This window comes from Salarias fasciatus, chromosome 23 (assembly GCF_902148845.1).
Source record: "Salarias fasciatus chromosome 23, fSalaFa1.1, whole genome shotgun sequence".
NCBI classification, from domain to species: domain Eukaryota; kingdom Metazoa; phylum Chordata; class Actinopteri; order Blenniiformes; family Blenniidae; genus Salarias; species Salarias fasciatus.
In genome coordinates, this window is record NC_043766.1 from 41685933 (window position 1) to 41705463 (window position 19531).

General features: G+C 41.8%; 2 protein-coding genes across 3 annotated transcripts in view; one reads left to right on the forward strand and one right to left on the reverse strand.

Annotated features, from left to right (window-relative positions):
• LOC115381190 (NLR family CARD domain-containing protein 3-like) overlaps positions 1 to 1013 on the forward strand; it is an 86712-nt gene extending 85699 nt beyond the window's left edge. The window contains exons 9-11 of the mRNA XM_030082454.1: positions 273 to 446; positions 530 to 703; positions 854 to 1013. Of these exons, the coding sequence (XP_029938314.1) occupies positions 273 to 446; positions 530 to 703; positions 854 to 968 (463 nt within the window). The 3' untranslated portion in view covers positions 969 to 1013. The remainder of the gene's footprint in view (positions 1 to 272; positions 447 to 529; positions 704 to 853) is intronic.
• A 4969-nt stretch (positions 1014 to 5982) lies between these two features.
• On the reverse strand, positions 5983 to 11151 carry LOC115381191 (cleavage and polyadenylation specificity factor subunit 6-like). Of its 2 annotated transcripts, XM_030082456.1 has the most exons (7): positions 10795 to 11151; positions 7835 to 10620; positions 6847 to 7744; positions 6668 to 6747; positions 6484 to 6508; positions 6330 to 6378; positions 5983 to 6239 (listed from the first exon to the last, which is right to left on the reverse strand). In XM_030082456.1, coding segments are annotated over exons 2-5 (1005 nt in total). In that variant the 5' UTR covers positions 7861 to 10620; positions 10795 to 11151; the 3' UTR covers positions 5983 to 6239; positions 6330 to 6378; positions 6484 to 6507. The 2 variants fall into 2 exon arrangements, with proteins under 2 accessions (XP_029938316.1, XP_029938317.1); XM_030082457.1 differs by lacking the exon at positions 10795 to 11151 and having other exon boundaries at positions 7835 to 10701.
• Positions 11152 to 19531: the final 8380 nt, after the last annotated feature.

Consider the following 19531-nt stretch of genomic DNA (forward strand, 5'->3'; position numbering starts at 1 on the left):
CAGGATGTTTGCAAAGGAACTTCTTTTTCTCCACAAATACAAATAATTTTTATTATTATATAAATTATTTTCTATACTTTAACAAATGTGAAATTTCCTGATTTTTCCCCCTGTATTTTGGGTGCAGGATGGCAAAACCATGTTTAAATACAAATTCTTAACTGCCTGCAGAGATTCAGTCACCTGCAAAATATTTATGACTTAATATTAAACCAATATAATTCTGTCCCTGATGTCCAGTCAGCTGGTTTTCATTGTTGCTTCTTCTTCAGGCTGAGCTGCTGTGGTCTGTCAGAGAGAAGCTGTGGAGCTCTGTCCTCAGTTCTCAGCTCTCAGTCCTCCAGTCTGACACATCTGGACCTGAGTAACAACGAGCTGCAGGATTCAGGAGTGAAGCGTCTGTCTCTTGGACTGGAGAGTCCTCACTGTAAACTGGAAGCTCTCAGGTCAGGATCCAGCTGCTGCTTGATCATGTGGAGGATCTTCCTTCTTCCTTCTTGACTTGATGCAGCCATGTTTGTGTCTCCAGTCTGTCAGGGTGTCTGGTCTCAGAGGAAGGCTGTGCTTCTCTGGTCTCAGCTGTGAGATCCAAGTCCTCCCATCTGAGAGAGCTGGACCTGAGCTACAACCATCCAGGAGACTCAGGAGTGAAGGAGCTGTCAGCGGCAGTGGAGGATCCACACTGCTCACTGGAGACTCTCAGGTATGGACACACAGCAGGAGCTCCTCATGGGTTGTGTCTTGACCAATGACCTGTCTTCCTGTCTGACTGTCTCTCTCTCTCTCTCTCTCTCTCTCTCTCTCTCTCTCTCTCTCTCTCTCTCTCTCTCTCTCTCTCTCTCTCTCCCTGCAGGGTGGACCATGTTGGACAGCAGTGGCTCAAACCTGGACTGAGGAAGTGTAAGTTGGACTCATCACTGTCCGTTTGTCTTTCAATCAAAGCTTTGGATTCATTCAAACATTCCTGACAAGAGAAGCCTGACAAAAAGTGTCCTCATCAAACTTTCTCTCCATCAACAACATGTCAGGAAGTCCACAAACAACAAATCCATCACATGTGTCACATCAGGACTGAACTCTTTTTCTCTCCATCAGATTTCTCTCAACTTCAACTGGATGAAAACTCAATGAGCAGAAAGCTCAAACTGTCCAACAACAACAGGAAGGTGACACGTGTGGAGGAAGAGCAGCCGTATCCTCATCATCCTCACAGATTTGATTACTGGCCTCAGCTGCTGTGTAGAAATGATCTGAGTGGTCGATGTTACTGGGAGGTCGAGTGGAGCGGAATGGTTTCTATATCAGTGAGTTACAGAGGAATCAGAAGGAAAGGAGACAGTGATGAGTGTTGGTTTGGAGGGAATCATCAGTCCTGGAGTCTGAGGTGCTGGAATGGACGTTTCTCTGTCTGTCACAATGACAGAGAAACACCCCTCTCTTCCTCCTCCTCCTCCTCCTCCTCTGGTAGAGTAGCAGTGTATGTGGACTGTCCTGCTGGCTCTCTGTCCTTCTTCAGAGTCTCCTCTGACTCTCTGATCCTCCTCTACACCTTCAACACCACATTCACTCAACCTCTATGTGCTGGATTTACCCTCTGGAGACCTGGTTGTTCAGTGGGTCTGTGTCCTCTGTCGGAAGGACGTCTCTGTCTCTGACAGCAGGGAGGAGGACAACACAATGCTAACACCATGCTAATGTGCTAGCAACACAATGCTAGCATAATGCTGCTAGCAATTAAACAAAGCAATGCTAACATAATGCCAATATGCTAGCAACACAATGCTAGCATAATGCTAGCAATAAAGAACACAGTGCTAAAATGATGCTAGCAATAAAACAAAACAATGTTAGCATGATGCTACAATGGTAACAATGCAATGTTAACATGATGCTAATATGATAGCAACACAATGCTAGCATAATGCTAGCATGACAACACAATGCTAAAATGATGCTAGCAATTAAACAAAACAATGCTAACATAATGCCAATATGTTAGCAACACAATGCTAGTATGATCCTAAAATGATAACAGCATAAAACTGACATGATGCTAGCAATGGAAACATGCCAGCAATTGGAAAAAAAACAATGCTAGCATGATGCTAACATGACGCTAGCAATAAAATCACATTGCTAATATGAATAACATGAATAATATTAAATGCTAATAATAAAAACAACGTTAGCATGATGCTAACATGCTAGCATAATGCTATGCTATGCGTGCTGCGGACACATCCTTTCTTTTTTCATGTCCGGTTATTTTTGGCGTTCCAGTATTTTGTGGATATTCATCCTGTTTTTTGGGGATTTTGTGTTTTCCGTTAATTTTTGGAAGTAATTCTTTTCCTTTTTTGGGGGTTTTGGTTGTGATTGTGCCGCGCTAGAAACAGCAGCGTTGGAGGCGGCTCTCAATAGAAAGCTGGCTGACTTTGACCAATCAGATGACCCCTGTGTGTATCCGGGTGCGTTTGCTGTTTTGTGAGGAGCGTCTCATACGGGCGGACACTCTTTCAACAGCTTCTATCCACTTCCTCCTCCGGGGCTGGAAGAAATGTCATTTCTTTGATTTTTTTTACCTCTGTTGGAATAAAGTATCATTCAATACAAACAACAGCGTCCTGGTTGTTGTGCGTCAAGACCCTGAATTTCGTGTGACAGGATGTTGACATTCGGGCCTTTCAGAATAAAATGCATACATGGTCCTGAATAGGCTATGTATTTTGTAGAAAACACAAAATTTATGGACAATAGCCTGCAAATGGGCCATATATGCAGCTGTGTGAACATTCAGAAATGTTGGACTGTAGCTTGATTACAGGGAAAATAGAAGTTTGTCAAATAAAACTTGATAGTGTGTTTTAATTTTTGTTTGCCTGCTCTTTAAAGTGTATATTTTAATCAGTCTATTCATGATATATCAGTGATATATCAGACAATTAATGTGTCAAAAAAAAAAAAAAAAACGTCTTTAAACAGTTTAAAGTTTTTAATACAGACAAAATGATTTTATTTTGTATAAAGCCGGAGGTTGTTGGAGTTCTCTTTCCTGTTTGGTGCATCTGATCTGTGGAAATTTATGCATGCGGAGACCTGGACGGACCGGACCGGAGAGAAAAATAGACCTTGACTCTATTCTGGACTGACGGAGTGGAGCTGAGCGGAGCAGAACGCAGGCTGTGAAATCAGCTTCAGTCATTAAAATAGCAACGTATTTGCTGCGGCGGTCGGACCGGAGCAGAGCTGAGCGCAGACGGAGCGGACCGGAGGATGTGGAATTTAGGGGTTATTGTCTTTGCTTCAGACTTGCTGCTGCAGCCCAGATGATCGACGGCCAGGTCAACCTCAACAGCATTGTGACTCGTGTGACATTCACTGAGGAGCAGGCCAGTGTCGGTGGCGTTGCACATGCTGTTAAATCAGCACTGGACACGGAGTTGGACGTCATTTTAACGGATGGCAGTGGGCGACGCACACTGTCCTCCCCAGGAACAACTGGCTGGTTATGAATATATTTTAAGACTGAGATGTATGGTAGAACTAATAATATGTTTTACTCCCGAAAGGCCTGGATTTTTGGCATAGAGGGGCAAGGAAGACTGTGCTTTCCGGCAAGATTTATTGGACCAGTTCTGCAGGATCAAAAGAAGGAGGTATTTCAGTGCAGTTGCTCACAAATGATTTTATCTCTTGGCCTGTTGCATGCTTTTATGACATTCTATACACTGATCTCAAACAGCTGCACAGTGCAGAAGTTGGATTTGAATTGTCTTTTTACATGAGAATTCAATGAGCTGGATTGAAGACAGTTGTGACAACACAACTTGACAATTTGCTTTACATGTATGTCTTAAAAAAAAACATCCAGTAAGGATGACCTGACTGGTGCTGCGGGGGTCATTCAAGAGTTCATCCAGGAGGCGGAGACCCTCCCCACTGTGGAGCTGAGATGAGGGAAGTTGGGCGCATGAATCTCAGCAGGGAGCAGCTGGAGACCCTCAGGGCCACATTCTGCTGTTTAATATGCAGAGGATGGTTGCCCAAAGTGCAGGTCCCCTCTCAGCCCAGGCCAGACCGTCGCTGTGGCGGGGCTGTCAGAGGCCTTGGCCGTCGTGCGAGGCCTCAGCCACTAAGTGTCAGGGTGATGAAGTCGTGTTGTTTCCCGTTTGATCCTGTCACATGTGTTGTCTGTTTCTTATGTGCAGGAAGAAGAATTTCTAAAATAAACAATAAAAAAACTCTCCGTTTACTTGGATCTGTTTGAGCTGATGAACATGTTTGATATGAGCACTGTGTAAAGATGACATGCAAACATCCAACATTAAAATTGAACTCATGTGTTCCAGTGCATCCATGGTATGTTTCATACAAACGACTGTATTGGCCCGACTATAGGACGACTCTGATTGAAAGACAACCCCTTTTTTTCAAATATCATTTTGTGAAAATAACATGTTGAAGACAATAAGGTTAGTCATAAAACAACTTTTTATTGTACAATCATTCTCAGAAAACTCACAGAGATAACATTTCATGTGGTTTAAGATAAAGAAATACCACTGCAGTATTACATAAAAAATATTCTCTTTCTCAAAATCTGAGGCTGTGACTCAGTGAATAAGTGACAAATAAGTACCCTCAAAGGTTCAATAACTGCATTAATGATGGAAAATAACCATCAAATTCAATTTCCATTCAACTTCATGAATATTAACAATTCAGTCTAGTTCTAATTCAGGCTCCATCTGGCAGCGCAGATGTGTAACGACAATCTAGTCCTTATAAGACACCCCATTATGACCTGCCTCAAGATTCGGTTTGTTCATGACCACAAGGCAGAACTGGTGAAGATCTGGATCACAGACAAAGTCAGTTTTCCAAAGACAAATGTCCGTTTTCAAGACAATGTTCACTCTGTCACCGTCCACTGGCTGGAGGTCATCCTGTTGGTAAAGTTCTGGTACATGATACATGATCAAAGGTTTTCCATGGAATGGATCATATCCTTTAGTGCCTGGCTGGATCCCATGGGTGTTCCACATTCTCATTACGACATCCAGCCTCTTTCTGTAAGATAAAAAAGACAACACATAGGTCAATAAAGGTGAATGTGCAAGTAAATGACAGTGAGTTGTTTGTTTCTGTTTAAACAAAGCCACCCGGACATGACATTCAAACTATTACCTTTCTTTTATCTTTCTTGCTATTATCAGTGTTCTGTGCATGTTACTTGGTTATGTGTGTGAACATGTATGTGCATACTGTATGTGTAATTGGGTGCAGGTCTGTCATCAGGTGTGAATGGATGTGTTTGTGTTATAAGCTGTGTTCTTATGTTGTTTTGTTTATCTGTCACTATAAAACTTGAAAATCAATAAAAATATTGGGGAAAAAACGAAAGAAAGCAGAACTGAAGGAGACCCTTGTCAACCATGTCCCCACTGACGTTTTCTACTGTTTTTCTATTGTTTTCTACTGACTACTGAGGCTAAATATCGTAGTTTCACTGTGTAGATGCTGGACAGATAGTTTTTGATTTGCGTGCATTATATAAGTTATTCAGAAATGGGTAACAGGCTGAACTCACCTCTGTCTGTGGTCCAGGGCAGCGGAGCGTCGCTGTCTGGCCAAAGTCTGGCATTTCCAGTTCACTGTAAGATTGTCATTTACTCAAGATAACGAGAAAAATAACTCGAGATCTCGAGAAAACCACTGAAATTAACTTGTTATCACGGCAAAACAGAGGGGAAAAAAAGTAACGAACCATGTCCTTTCAGTACTTCCGTAGTACAGTAATTAGCCACCCTAGCTAGCTAGTTTTAATGACCGTGTCGGGTGTCTTCCGATGTCAACAGTGTGGGACACTGCTGGCATATTAGTTACGACTTGTGTTAATTATGTAGGATATTGCTGTGCTTTTTCATGTCTTCTCCTTAAACTACGCCGTCACTTCATTCGAAACGCCATGCTTTTACTTTGAAGGCTCAGAAAACCGGGAGTATTTACACTGAGGGACTGGAAAAAGAGACAGGTGACACAGATTACAAACGAAAAGCAGATGTGTCCAGAAACAGGAAGTAAGCTGAACAGACCACAAGGGGAAACTACAAAATGCATCAGGAAATGAGACAAAGCAAGACAAAAGCCATAAGCCAAAACCACGGATCATGATCAATGATACATGTAACAACAATGTACACGATTAACCCTGACTGTTGCACAGGTCCCATCTGCTCCTGAGAAAGTAGAAACATATCTGCATTAGAGAAATCAAACTTTATTTGGATTACCAAAAGCTTTTGACATGTTTGAATGCACTAACTGACCTGCAAAGAATGTTGTATGGCCACGGCCAGGTCTTCATCCATGTCGTCCCTACCAAAAAAAGAGAGAGACAAAGAAAAAAGTATGAGTTATTGAATAAAGAAATAGCTTCAGAACACCCCCACCCCCAGATGATGACATGAACACGGGACCTACTCATCAGTCCTTGAGTCTTCTTTTTCTGAAAGGTAAAAAACAAAGCAGAATAAAATGATTCACTTAAATTTTGTTTTTCAAATTAGCAATGTATCATTTGGAGACAGATATCTTGCCCAGTTATCTGTTGTATTCAAACATCTCATATGCTGTATGTTTTTGCAAAACAAATAGTCTTTATTACCACTCCAGGACACGGTCAGCCAAGTCACAAAGAGGGATGATGGACTGGCAGGTAAGGCACTTCTCCATCACTTTTGGGACCTAAGCACATTGTGGAAAAGTAAAACATAATAAAAAATATCAAAATCAGTTGAATTTACATACAATGTAAAGCACATATTGATGAACGCTGAAACCTGCCTCGTCAGCTGGTGGAGCAGTGAATGTCAGACTGCGTTGAAGGGGGATGATGTACAAGGGAGCCCTTGTAGAAACTGAGCCAACAAAGCTCAGGCTGTGTCCCTCTGGCGGTATTGCAAGGTGCTCCAAAACCTTTGCTCTGCTGCCACAGGCCAGTACAAACCCACCAGCATCTGGAAGAGGTGGGAAGGCAGAGAGGAGATGCTCACAAACATACGAATGGTCTCCTTCATTGTGTGGGAACCACACAGTCTTTCGCCCCAATCCACAAGATGAGTAGTAGCGAGCCTCCTCTGCTGTGGGAACAGAACTCCACTGTGGTTCAGGCAGGCAAATGAAAATATGGGACCAAGGGGTCTCCCACTTCCTCTTTCTAACCCCAGCACCTCCTCCTTGGTGAGGCCGAAAAAGCCTTGACAAATGGACCTGAACATTGTCAGGTCGGGACTGATATACAGTGCTGCGCGTTGGAGCAGCTGGAAAGTGGCTCGTTGGAGTAGGTAAGATTTGGAAGGGTGGAGCTGGTGGCATGTGGAAGGTTGGCACAGGAGGGATGTGGCAAGGTGGAGCAGGAGGGGTGTGGCTTGGTGGAGCAGGAGGGGTGTGGATTGGTGGAGCAGGAGGGGTGTGGCTTGGTGGAGCAGGAGGGGTGTGGATTGGTGGAGCAGGAGGGGTGTGGCTTGGTGGAGCAAGCAGCTGCCGTGATCCAGACGGCGTTCGGGGGGCAGCTGTTTGAAGTGAAGGGTTCAGAGGCTGGACAACAGCAGGGACAGTAGTGACTGCACTTGTACCAGCCAGTCTGGACTGAGGTGAAGCAGGTGGAAATCGGCCCATCCTGTTAAGCAGCAGAGTTGTTGTACGCTGCATTTGCTGCAGCAATTCTTGCATTTCTTCAGGACTGTTAAGAGGGCAAATGTAGAGTAAGTGAATGGCACAGTATATCTCCAAAGTCTTTGAACACTCTGTAAATAGTATATCGGCTACTCACACTTGTCTTCGGCCTCCCAGATCCATTTTGACTCTCTGTCACAGTGAAACCTGAATTAATGGTGGGTACCATCTTTCCACTCAGAGATATTAGGACAATGACAAAATTATCAATATGTCACGCTGATGAAAGCCAAGGTAATAAACACTTTGCATGTTCCAACGCCTAAATCAGATCCTTGTTTCAGGCAGATCGAGTGTCTGCCACCTCTATAACTTTCTATTATTCAAGTAAATTTGACTGTACAGAATGGGAAAGAATCTGGTCCCTATTGCTAAATTCCACATCATTACATGTAAACTCTCAAAACAAATATTTCTTTTGTTTTTGTTATTGAAATCAGAAATAGAAAAGACATTGCAACCCTGTCAGTCATAAAACAAAACGCAATTAAAACATTTAATGTTTGCACTGTGATGTTTTTATCTGACATATAATCTTGCATTCTAATTTCCTTTATTTTATCTTTCGGTGTATCTTGGGATGCACATACATAGTTAACATTATATAAATGTAAAATTTCAAGACGTAAATCGCCAGTGTGCTTTTTCATTCGGCGCAAAATTCAAACTGAGGCAAATGTAGGCGCAGGCGCCTCTTTTTCAAGAGTAAAAATAGGGAATCTATCGCCAATGGCCATTGTCCCAACTCTTTATCAGCTTGAAAGTCATGTCGGAATAAAGTTTTGCATTTGTACATTTTCCTCTTTAACGTGCTGTTTTTGAATAATTTATATAAATGTCACGACTTGCTTGGTAAACCAATGTACACCAAAGACATGTTATTACAATCACATAGCTTTAGTAAATCCAATAAAGACAAGGATCACACGAAAAACAGTTAACATTTTCATAAACACAAAACATAAATTCCAAAAGAAACTATAATATTAAATCACAACAAATTAACTATGGATGTGCTTCATTTTCTATCATTAATTAGCAGTGAAAAAGCAGATAAAGGGCTTAGAGTTCCGGAAAAGTCGCTATGGAAAGGCGGGTGTTAGTGTCGATTCCACCAATCACTGACTAGCAATAGAAATTAATGACATACAATTAAACCAACCAGTGCCGTTTAATGGCTGCGGCTCAATGATTAACGTGACATTGGCCAAAAAAGAAGAAGGAAGAATGGCTCCACCTAAATCTACCACCAGCCTCCACTGCGGACGACATGTCAGCTTTCACCGCTTCCCTGCATCAATGCTCTGCGTCAGCAATGGCTGGCCAATGGTCAGGAAAAAGTTACAAATAGTTTCTTCATTGATGTGTCACATATGTAAAACCACATGGAACAGGGTGAACTATGTATTAGTCCAATTTTAGTCGCCCGTTTGCCCTTGAACGTCTCATCCTCCGGTTTTGTGTATTGATGTTGTCGGCGTGCCTGACAGTCGTGGGTATTGGGATGGAGGCGCTCGAGTGTTTGGTATGGCCCGGCCACATGCTATCGGTGTCTGTCCAGCACACTTGATTTTTTGAACAGAATAAACGACCAGTGTGATCGAAATCAAGCCACTGTCTTTGAATTCTTATCAAACACAATGCAGAGTATCATCATGGGAGAAAGAGTTGAACCTTGCCAGCACCAAGGACTGGCATGGTTACATATATACACAATGTTAAAAAATGACATTGTCACATCAAACAGGGAAAGCTGAAAGAACCTTTAGTTTGAGTGTGTTTCAGGTTTCACTGTGACTGTGTGGTTTTATTTGTTGGTGCCTATTGTAATATTTGTATTTTTTATTTTCTTGTAGTTCTGAGGATGACCAGCGCAGCCGTCAGCTGATGCAGTATCTCTGTCATCAATGCCAGCGTCTTTCAGATCATTTTGAGGCTAATGCTTCACAATTTGACTTTGATTTTCTTGAGCAGTGCGACAAAGATATATTCAACATCTTACTACGAGCTCAAGAAACTGGAATTTTTCCAAATATCGATGACATTTTGGACAGTATACGGGCAGTACTGCGTTTGGTTGGTGAAAAAAAATAACCACACCAGTGGATTTAGGCCTGCACTGATCACATCCGGTGGCAGGGGACGGCCATCACGGGACATTTCAGAAGACCAAGTAAAGTACCTGTTGGAGAACAATTCCAGTGTTCGTGAAATTGGGGAATTGTTAGGTGTGAGCTGCAGCACTGTTCGAAGAAGAATGGCAGACAGCAGTCTCTCTGTCAGAATGAACTACAGCAACATCAGTGACGAGGCTCTCCAAAGACTGGTGTCCAGTTTTATCCAGGAGTGTCCTGATTCAGGAATTAGAACTGTTTCAGAGTATCTAAATGGTGTGGGATTAAGGTGAGTGTTGCACTGAAAGTGTGGATGATTTCCCTATTTTACATCGGAGGTGTCTTCTAGAGTACAACGATCCAGAGTAATGGAAACAATGAGGGTCGTGGATCCGGTGGGCACCATCTGTCGTGGCATTGGCATCAACATAACACAGAGAAGAAGCTACTCCGTACCATCACCTCTTGCACTTTGGCACATTGATGGCAATCACAAATTGATTCTCTTTAGGAAAACAGAACAAGATTTTTCACAACAATTTAATATCAACTCTTTATCTTTCTTTATGAAGGTGGAGAATTGTGATTCATGGTGGCATCGACGGATACAGCCGAAAGTTAATGTTTCTCACTGCCAGCAATAACGACAGAGCAACCACAGTTCTTCGGGCCTTCTTAGGAGCTGTGCAGAACTTTGGCTTGCCAATCCGAGTACGCAGCAACAAAGGAGGAGAGAATGTTGAAGTTGCTCGATATATGCTGAAACATCCTGAACGAGGAGCAGGTATTTTCTCCATTTCCATGTCATATTTTTATTTATGTAAGCAACATTTTCATTCTCAGGTATGTATGCCACATATCACCCAAAACAACAAATGTGGGTTGTCTGTGAACATTATACAATATAACACTTATTTGAATTATGTTGTTTGTCCCTTGGTACAATTGGCAACATAAATAACTCTTAAAATGTATAGAATTGTCCATATCTCTCACAAGTAATGTCCATATACCTTATAACTGAATAACTTTCTCACACTTCCATATATCTTACATAATCAAAGAAACAGAGTTATGTTTTCATTAAAGTAACTGTAACTAGTTACTTTTTTTTAGTAACTGCCACAACACTGACTGTATTCCCTGCTAATTAGTTCATGCAAGAAATGAACCCTCTTTCATTTCTATGCTGAACTGGTTCTTGTTATTGCTTTCCACGTATTTAAAAGAAATCTTTGTAGCTACAATAGAGAGGGCAGGTCAGGGAGGAGGAATTCAACCAGAGACCAGCAGCCGGAATGATGATGATGATGATGATGATGATGATGATGATGATGATGATGATGATACACGGTCTTCACTGCACTTCCATTGGTAAAGGAGAAACTAACATGCTGAGAAAGATATCGATTGCAGAGTTATTACAAGAATGATTTTAACTGTCTTCTCTGAAAGAACTTCCTCTAAAGAATTAAGACTGAGTCCAATAATTTCAAAAAGTTCTTGTGGCCCAAAAACTGACTCATCTGGCAGGTCAGGAAATGATTTGAACGCCGTCCACTTCACACACTTTACAAATACCCCGATGACCAGCTCCACTGACCCCCACACACCACAACACTGGATTCTCTCACTGTCACCAGGAGAGCACCACACATTACTACCTGTGGTGTCTGTCTGTGGTAAACACTTTATCATGTTGATTTTTTCTTGAACATTGAAGTTGACTGTGTGTCACTGGTCTCTATAGAAAGAAGTAGCTTTATCACAGGACGCAGTGTGCATAACCAAAGAATGGAGAGGCTCTGGAGAGACGTCTGGTGTGCTGTCACTGTGAACTACCCATCTGCTCTGCAATATCTGGCTGACACTGCAGCTCTGAATCCGGATGGAGAACTGGATTTGGCTTGCGTTCATTTTGTCATGCTACCCAGAATAAATTGGCATTTGGAGCTGTTTTCTGTGGCTTGGGACAGACATTCGCTTTCCACAGAGCAAGGTCGGTCACCTCAACAGCTGTGGATCAGGGGACAGTTAATGGCCAACACTTCCATACCAGATCCTTCAAGCCAGCAGGTTTCTGATTCTTAATCATATCTTGACATCTGAATATGTTCCCATTTCTAATATTAATATCTATTTTTTTTATTGTGCTGTCATCATCATTGTCTTTTGCAGATTGATGAAGATCGTTATGGAGTTGACTGGGGAGGACCAACCCCACTGGACACGGAAGAAACAGTGATTGTCCCTGACACACCGGAAAACATCCGGACACAGGTTCACGGCCTTCTTCAACAACGAATCGACCCCCTGAGGGACAGTGACTGCTCTGGAATGGACATCTGTTTGGAGGCCTTGCAGCTGGCCAGGCAAACATTCCCAGAGTTTTCATAGTTCTCGGATTTGGATTCTTTTTTTTTTTGGTATTGTGCTCAAAGACAACAATAGATTGAGTGAACACCAGTCTTTCAGGTTTTTTCATGGGGGTGTTATGTTCAGCTTTTTACAGCAACTGGAAGGATCTTATTTATACTTCAAAGAAACTGAACAGAATAGGCATCCCCACCAGAGAGGGGTTATGTGTTAAATACATTTTCCTTTGGTGATTATGTAGTGAACGTCCAATCATATTTTGTGTTGAGTGGTTTGTTTTTTTGGCACTGTAAATACTTTTGGCCTGTTGTCACATAAGAATATTTTTTTTTGTTGAGAGGTTTTAAGACTTTATTGTGGCCTGTGATGGGAATTAAAGTATTCTGATGTACTTTGGATTCTTTTTTGGCTGAAGTGTTCGTGTTCCTCAGTATAATATCTTGGATTAATGACATGGTTGTCATTTTAACTTGCAGTTTTGTGTAGGTGAAGGTGGTGGAGGAGAGTGATCCAGCAGGTGCATGCCACTAAAAACTGCACAAGGTCTCATAACACATGGATGGCAGGAAATGTAATCCCATTACTACACATTACAAACCTGCTATTCTTTCCCCCTCTGAAGACTTGATTTTTGGCTCCAGTATAATAGTTTTTATATATTTATTTTACATTAGAAGTGGCTTTTAGACCTATATTAAAACATGTATTTAGATATAGATACATCGTGTGTCAGAGTTTAACTTTGTCTCTGAAATCTTCCAGGCTTTGCGTTCCATAAAGAAGCTGAATTCAGACTGCATTGTGACATTACAGGGGGTGAGGGTGGGGGGTCCGGATATATCAGCCCCCCAGTGACTCCTAGAGTCTCTGAAAAAACACACAAATGGCATTTTTGATCGTTTTAATCTTAATCTCTAAGTAGAAATGAGTATAAATAACTTTCATTAAAAAAAAAGAGAGATAAGAAATAGCATCCATTCAACTACTGTGCTCCCGAGTGCCGAAATACCTTTTCAAATGGTTGAACAATGATGAAACAATCCGATGGCCCAGAAAGGAGATACTATGTCAAGCAGTTCCAGTCATGTCAATGCAGACACGCACAGTTAATGTTTTCTAATGTTTTAGAACAATAAATGTAACACTCATCATCAGCCCGATACCATTTTTGTTAGGACCTCTTAGGTGTCCTGATTAATGCCTGTAGCAAAAATGATTTTAAAATTGAAACATTTTACACCTTTTTTTTATTGAAAGATCAATATTTTTCGTAGTGTCGAATTAAAAATTGGATCACGTGTGGCTCATTTTAACAGCGATTAATGACGAGAGCAGCGATCAGGCAGACCAACGACATGGACCAACGACATGGACCAACGACATGGACCAACAGCAGAGAGCAACGACATGAGTCAATCATGTGCAGACAACTTCATAAGCCACCAGCAGAGGGCAAAATCAGTGACTAAGACCACAACACATTCGAGAGCAACATATGCAACAAACACATTTACAATATACACATATGCAGCAAATACATATGCAACATATACATATACATATACATATACATATACATATACATATACAGGGGTGCACATAATATTTTTTGTCTGGTTCTTAGGGGAGAACCTTGGGTTGTTGCTTGGTCCTCACATTTTTAAATACACTTTTTTTCCCAGGCCGACCAACAGGAATAACAAAATAGAGGGATGCGTGGACAATGTTACCGTATTGGCCCAAATATAAGACGACTCCAATTATAACACGACCCCTATTTTTCAAAATTCCTTTTGTGAAAAAAAAAAAAAAATGCTGAAGACATTAAGGTCACTCATAAAACAACTTTTTGTTATACAATTATTATAAACTTAAAAACTCACAACTGAGATAACATTTCACGAGATATAAAATGAAAAAATATACAGTATTGAATAAAAAATATATTCTCTTTCTCAAAATAAGAAACAAAAAGTAACAAATAAGAACCTCAAGGGGTCAAAACTGCATAAATGATGTAAATTACTGTCCAGTGTCTTCAGCTGAATCAGGCTCTGGTGGTGGACATTCCGTCTTTCCGTCTTTCAGAGACGTATTCTCTCTCCCTTCTATCAGTCTCTCTGAAGCATCTCTCTCGGGACCACGGAAAGCTTTTCTCATAGCGTTAGCATCTGTAGTGTTTTTTTCTGTGCTCTCCAATAAGAACGAGGCTCTGCTCCACCAGATCTCCTGGCGGCTTGGCAGTAGTTTGATGACTCTGCTGCGTTGATCACCATCAGTTTAAAGTTGGTATCATAACTCCTCCTCTGTTGTTTGCTCAGTTGTCCAGCGTTCAGCCCCTTTGTTCCAGATGATCCGCCATTTTTCATCAGATCATTTGATCTCATTTCATCGCTCCACTCGCTCTCTGCTCAGTGATACTTTGGCTCCATCTAGCGGCGCGGATGGGTATTGACCATCTACCGTAAGTCTGCGATTATAACACGACCCCACTTTTGAGGATGCAATTTCTGGAAAAAAAACATCATCTTGTATTCGGTCCAATACGGTACATAGCCTGCTTTAATTTCAACTGAAAATGAAGAGAAGCAGTGCAACAGAATGTCTGAAACCTTGTAACTTTCACAAAATATAATGGTGTTTAAAGCTCTGAAAAATAAAAGTGCTCGTACGTTGTCTGCTTTTTATCAGTTAAACCAGCGGTTTTCAAAGTGTGAGGCGCGCCTCCCCTGGGGGGCACCAGAGGGCTTCAGGGGAGGCGCAGCAAGCTTTTTGTCCCTGTGCGGCTGCCGTACTCCATGCACGGGATGAAACAGGACAGTCTGAAATGTGCGGCATTTTACTCACAACAGCAGGACATTACACCTGAAAAGAAAGCTCTGAGTGAGCACCGCCCACTCTGCTGTCCCCAGAAAAGAGCTTCAGAATGCTGCTGCATGTCCTTTAACCGAGCATTTTATGGTTTGTGTGTGTGTGTGTGTGTGTGTGTGTGTGTGTGTGTGTTCCATTGCTAAAACCTCTGATAAGCGGTCGATACGGTGTTTCAGATTAACTGGTTTCCTTGTTAACTGACTTCCTTTAGCACTTCCTGCTGCTGCTGCTGGCAGCAGATGTTGAAATCAGACTCATTAAAGGTCTGAACGGCTTTTTGTCTGGTTGTTAACATCTATCAGCAACAAGGGACGTGAAAGAACCCCGGTCGCCAATTAAGGGAAACTAGTTCTTCCAAAACACCGGCTCCGCTCCGGGTTCGACACACTTCTCCGCCAGTTAGCTGCTGCGTTCAGGTGACTGGAGCGAGCGGCGGAAAACTGACAGCCGGACTCAGGAGACACTCGGAGACACTCAGGAGACACGTGAAGGAAGCGTGGGCAATTTGGACAAAGGAACGGCTCTCAGACAGCTGTGAACCGGCTCTCGTCGTTCTCTTAAAAGAGCCGTTCAACCCTGAACGTCACAGCACTAATGCGCACCTCGCTATCCCCAAATCTCGGTACGCAAATGAGCGTTACAGTGTTTCATCAGTACGCATTTTTTAATTTGGTAGCGCATGCGCACCAGCGCACTGCTTATGTGCACCCCTGTTTATAACAGCAAAACAAACAAAAAACCAAAACAATCTCAACAACCAATGAGTAGTAAATATTCCAATAAAGAACTAAAAAACATAAAAAATAAAAAAATAGAACTGCACTAAGTATTCAAAAAAACAAAAGCAAATACAAAAGAATTCCTGAAGAAAAATTCTGCCGAGACCATCAATTAATCTTTGGAGTGATGTATATACACCTGTACACATACATGCACTTTTTTCTTCTTCTCTTCCTCCCTCTTTTCCTTTTATTTATTTATTTTTTTAATACCTCCTCTTCTCTCTTCACCATTCCATTTCCCTTCTATTTATTTTTTTAATACCTCCTCTTCTCTCATCACCATTCCATTTCCTACCTTTTCTCCCTTTTTCTCTTTTTTTCCCTATTTCCCCCCTTTCTTACATTTTTCTTCCTCACTTCTTCTCAACTTCCCCTTTTCTTTTTTCATCTTTTTCCCTTCTTTCTCCTCTCGTTTCTTCCGTTTCCTTCCTTCACTTTTTCCTTTCCTCTCTTCCCCGTCTCTCTCCCCTTCCTTCTTCCCCTGTCCTTCCCTTTTCTTCCTTTCTTCTTTGTTTCCTTTTTCTTCCCCTCTCTGGTCCTTTCCTTCACTCCACCCTCCCCATCATAACATCAGTCCACTCTATATTTCACACACAGAAAGTGTTTCAACTGTGTTTTAAAGAGTCGGACATTTTGACTTTCCTTAATAAACTCAGGCCAACTGTTCCACAGTTTCACCCCACAGACTGAAACACACATGCTTTTCACAGTGGGACAGACAGAGGGCTGTTTGAATTGTCATCCCCTCCTTCTCTCTCTCTAAACATTTTTTGTATATTACCAGGAAGTAAGTTATTGCTTGCTTTGTACATTATTTGTGTAGTTTTGAATTCTACTACATCCATGAGCTTCAATGTCTGGAGATTTCAAAACAGTTCCTTGGTGTGATCGCCATCACCTCCATTACTGACTATTCTTATTGCTCTTTTTTGCATTGAGCACAGAGTCTGTAAGTGTCTTTTAGAAGTGTTCCCCCACACCTCCACACAATGAGTCAGATATGGTAGTAAGAGGGTGCAGAACAACATGAATCCTGAGTTCTGGTTCAGATTAGTCTGGCTTTACTTAAGATTCCAATACTTCTTGCTAACTTGAATCGAACATACTTTATACGGGGTTTCCAGCTAAAACTGTGGTCAACAATCACTCTCAGCATAGTGAGGATTACCTTGAAGCCATTGCTGGGGGGTCAGAATAGAAGTAGGGATGAAGTTAACCTCATTTTGGTCTGAACTGCCATTTAGAATCAGAGAAATAACAGCAAATCATTCATGGAGATGAAGTTAGCTTCTCAGGAGTCAATTTAAACACTGAAACCTGCTTCAGTTTTTGTTTTTCACTCTTATTTTTGGGAAAAAAAACCAGTTTGGACGCCGTTGTTTGTATTGAATGATACTTTATTCCAACTATTTTTGGGAAAAAAAACCAGTTTGGACGCCGTTGTTTGTATTGAATGATACTTTATTCCAACAGAGGTAAAAAAATCAAAGAACTGACATTTCTTCCAGCCCCGGAGGAGGAAGTGGATAGAAGCTGTTGAAAGAGTGTCCGCTCGTATGAGACGCTCCTCACAAAACAGCAAACGCAACCGGATACACACAGGGATCATCTGATTGGTCAAAGCCAGCCGGCTTTCTATTGAGAGCCGCCTCCAACGCTGTTGTTTCTAGCGCGGCACAATCACAACCAAAACCCCCAAAAAAGGAAAAGAATAATTACTTCCAAAAATTAACGGAAAACACAAAATCCCCAAAAAACAGGATGAATATCCACAAAATACTGGAACGCTAAAAATAACTGGACATGAAAAAAGAAAGGATGTGTCCGCAGCATGCATAGCATAGCATTATGCTAGCATGTTAGCATCATGCTAACATTGTTTTTATTATTAGCATATAGTATTATTCATGTTATTCATATTAGCAATGTGATTTCATTGCTAGCATCATGTTAACGTTGTGTTGCTAGCATGATAGCATCATGTTAGCATTGTTTTTTTATTGCTGTATCATGTTAGCATTGTTGTTGTCAAGATAGCATCATGCTAACATTGTGTTGCTAGCATATTGCCATAATGTTAGCATTGTGTTGCTAGCATATTGGCATTATGTCAGCATTGTTTTATTCAATTGCTAGCAGAATGTTAGCATTGTGTTATCATGCTAGCATTGCGTTGCTAGCATTATGCTAGTATTATGCTAGCATTGTGTTGCTAGCATTATGCCAGCATTGTGTTGCTAGCATTATGCCAGCATTGTGTTGCTAGCATTGTGTTGCTAGCATTATGCCAGCATTGTGTTGCTAGCATTATGCTAGTATTATGCTAGCATTGTGTTGCTAGCATTATGCCAGCATTGTGTTGCTAGCATTATGCTAGCATTGTGTTGCTAAGATATTAGCATTATGCTAACATTGTTTTTTTATTGCTAGCATCATGTTGAAATTGTGTGATTATGGTAGCGTCATTTTAGCATTGTGTTGCTAGCATGATAGCATCATGTTAGCATTGTTTTTTACATTGCTAGCATACAGTATTGTTAGCATTGTGCTGTTATCATTTTAGAATCATGCATTGTTTTGTTTTATTGCTAGTATCATTTTAGCATTGTGTTTTTTATTGCTAGCATTATGCTAGCATTGTGTTGCTAGCATTATGCTAGCATTGTGTTGCTAGCATATGAGCATGGTGTTAGCATTGTGTTGTCCTCCTCCCTACTGTCAGAGACAGAGACGTCCTTCCTACAGAGGACACAGACTCACTGAAGAACCAGAGGACAGGAGGAATCCAAATCCAGCACATAGAGGTTGAGTGAATGTGGTGTTGAAGGTGTAGAGGTGGATCAGAGAGTCAGAGGAGACTCTGAAGAAGGACAGAGCGCCAGCAGGACAGTCCACATACACTGCTACTCTACCAGAGGGGGGGGAGGAGGAGGAGAGGAGTGTTCTTCTGTCATTGTGACTGACATAGTAACGATCAAGGCACCACAGACTCCAGGACTGATGATTCTTTCCAAACCAACACTCCAGACTGCCTCCTTTCCTTCTGATTCCTCTGTAACTCACTGATATAGAAACATCTCCGCTCCACTCGACCTCCCAGTAACATCGACCACTCAGATCATTTCTACACAGCAGCTGATTATAGTAATCAAATCTGTGAGGATGATGAGGATACGGCTGCTCTTCCTCCACAAGTGTCACCTTCCTGTTGTTGTTGGACAGTTTGAGCTTTCTGCTCATTGAGTTTTCATCCAGTTGAAGTTGAGAGAAATCTGATGGAGAGAAAAAGAGTTCAGTCCTGATGTGACACATGTGATGGATTTGTTGTTTGTGGACTTCCTGACATGTTGTTGATGGAGAGAAAGTTTGATGAGGACACTTTTTGTCAGGCTTCTCTTGTCAGGAATGTTTGAATGAATCCAAAGCTTTGATTGAAAGACAAACGGACAGTGATGAGTCCAACTTACACTTCCTCAGTCCAGGTTTGAGCCTCTGCTGTCCACCATGGTCCACCCTGCAGGGAGAGAGAGAGAGAGAGAGAGAGAGAGAGAGAGAGAGAGAGAGAGAGAGAGAGAGAGAGAGAGAGAGAGAGAGGGAGAGAGAGGAGAGAGAGGGCGAGAGGAGAGGGAGAGATGAGAGAGGAGAGAGACG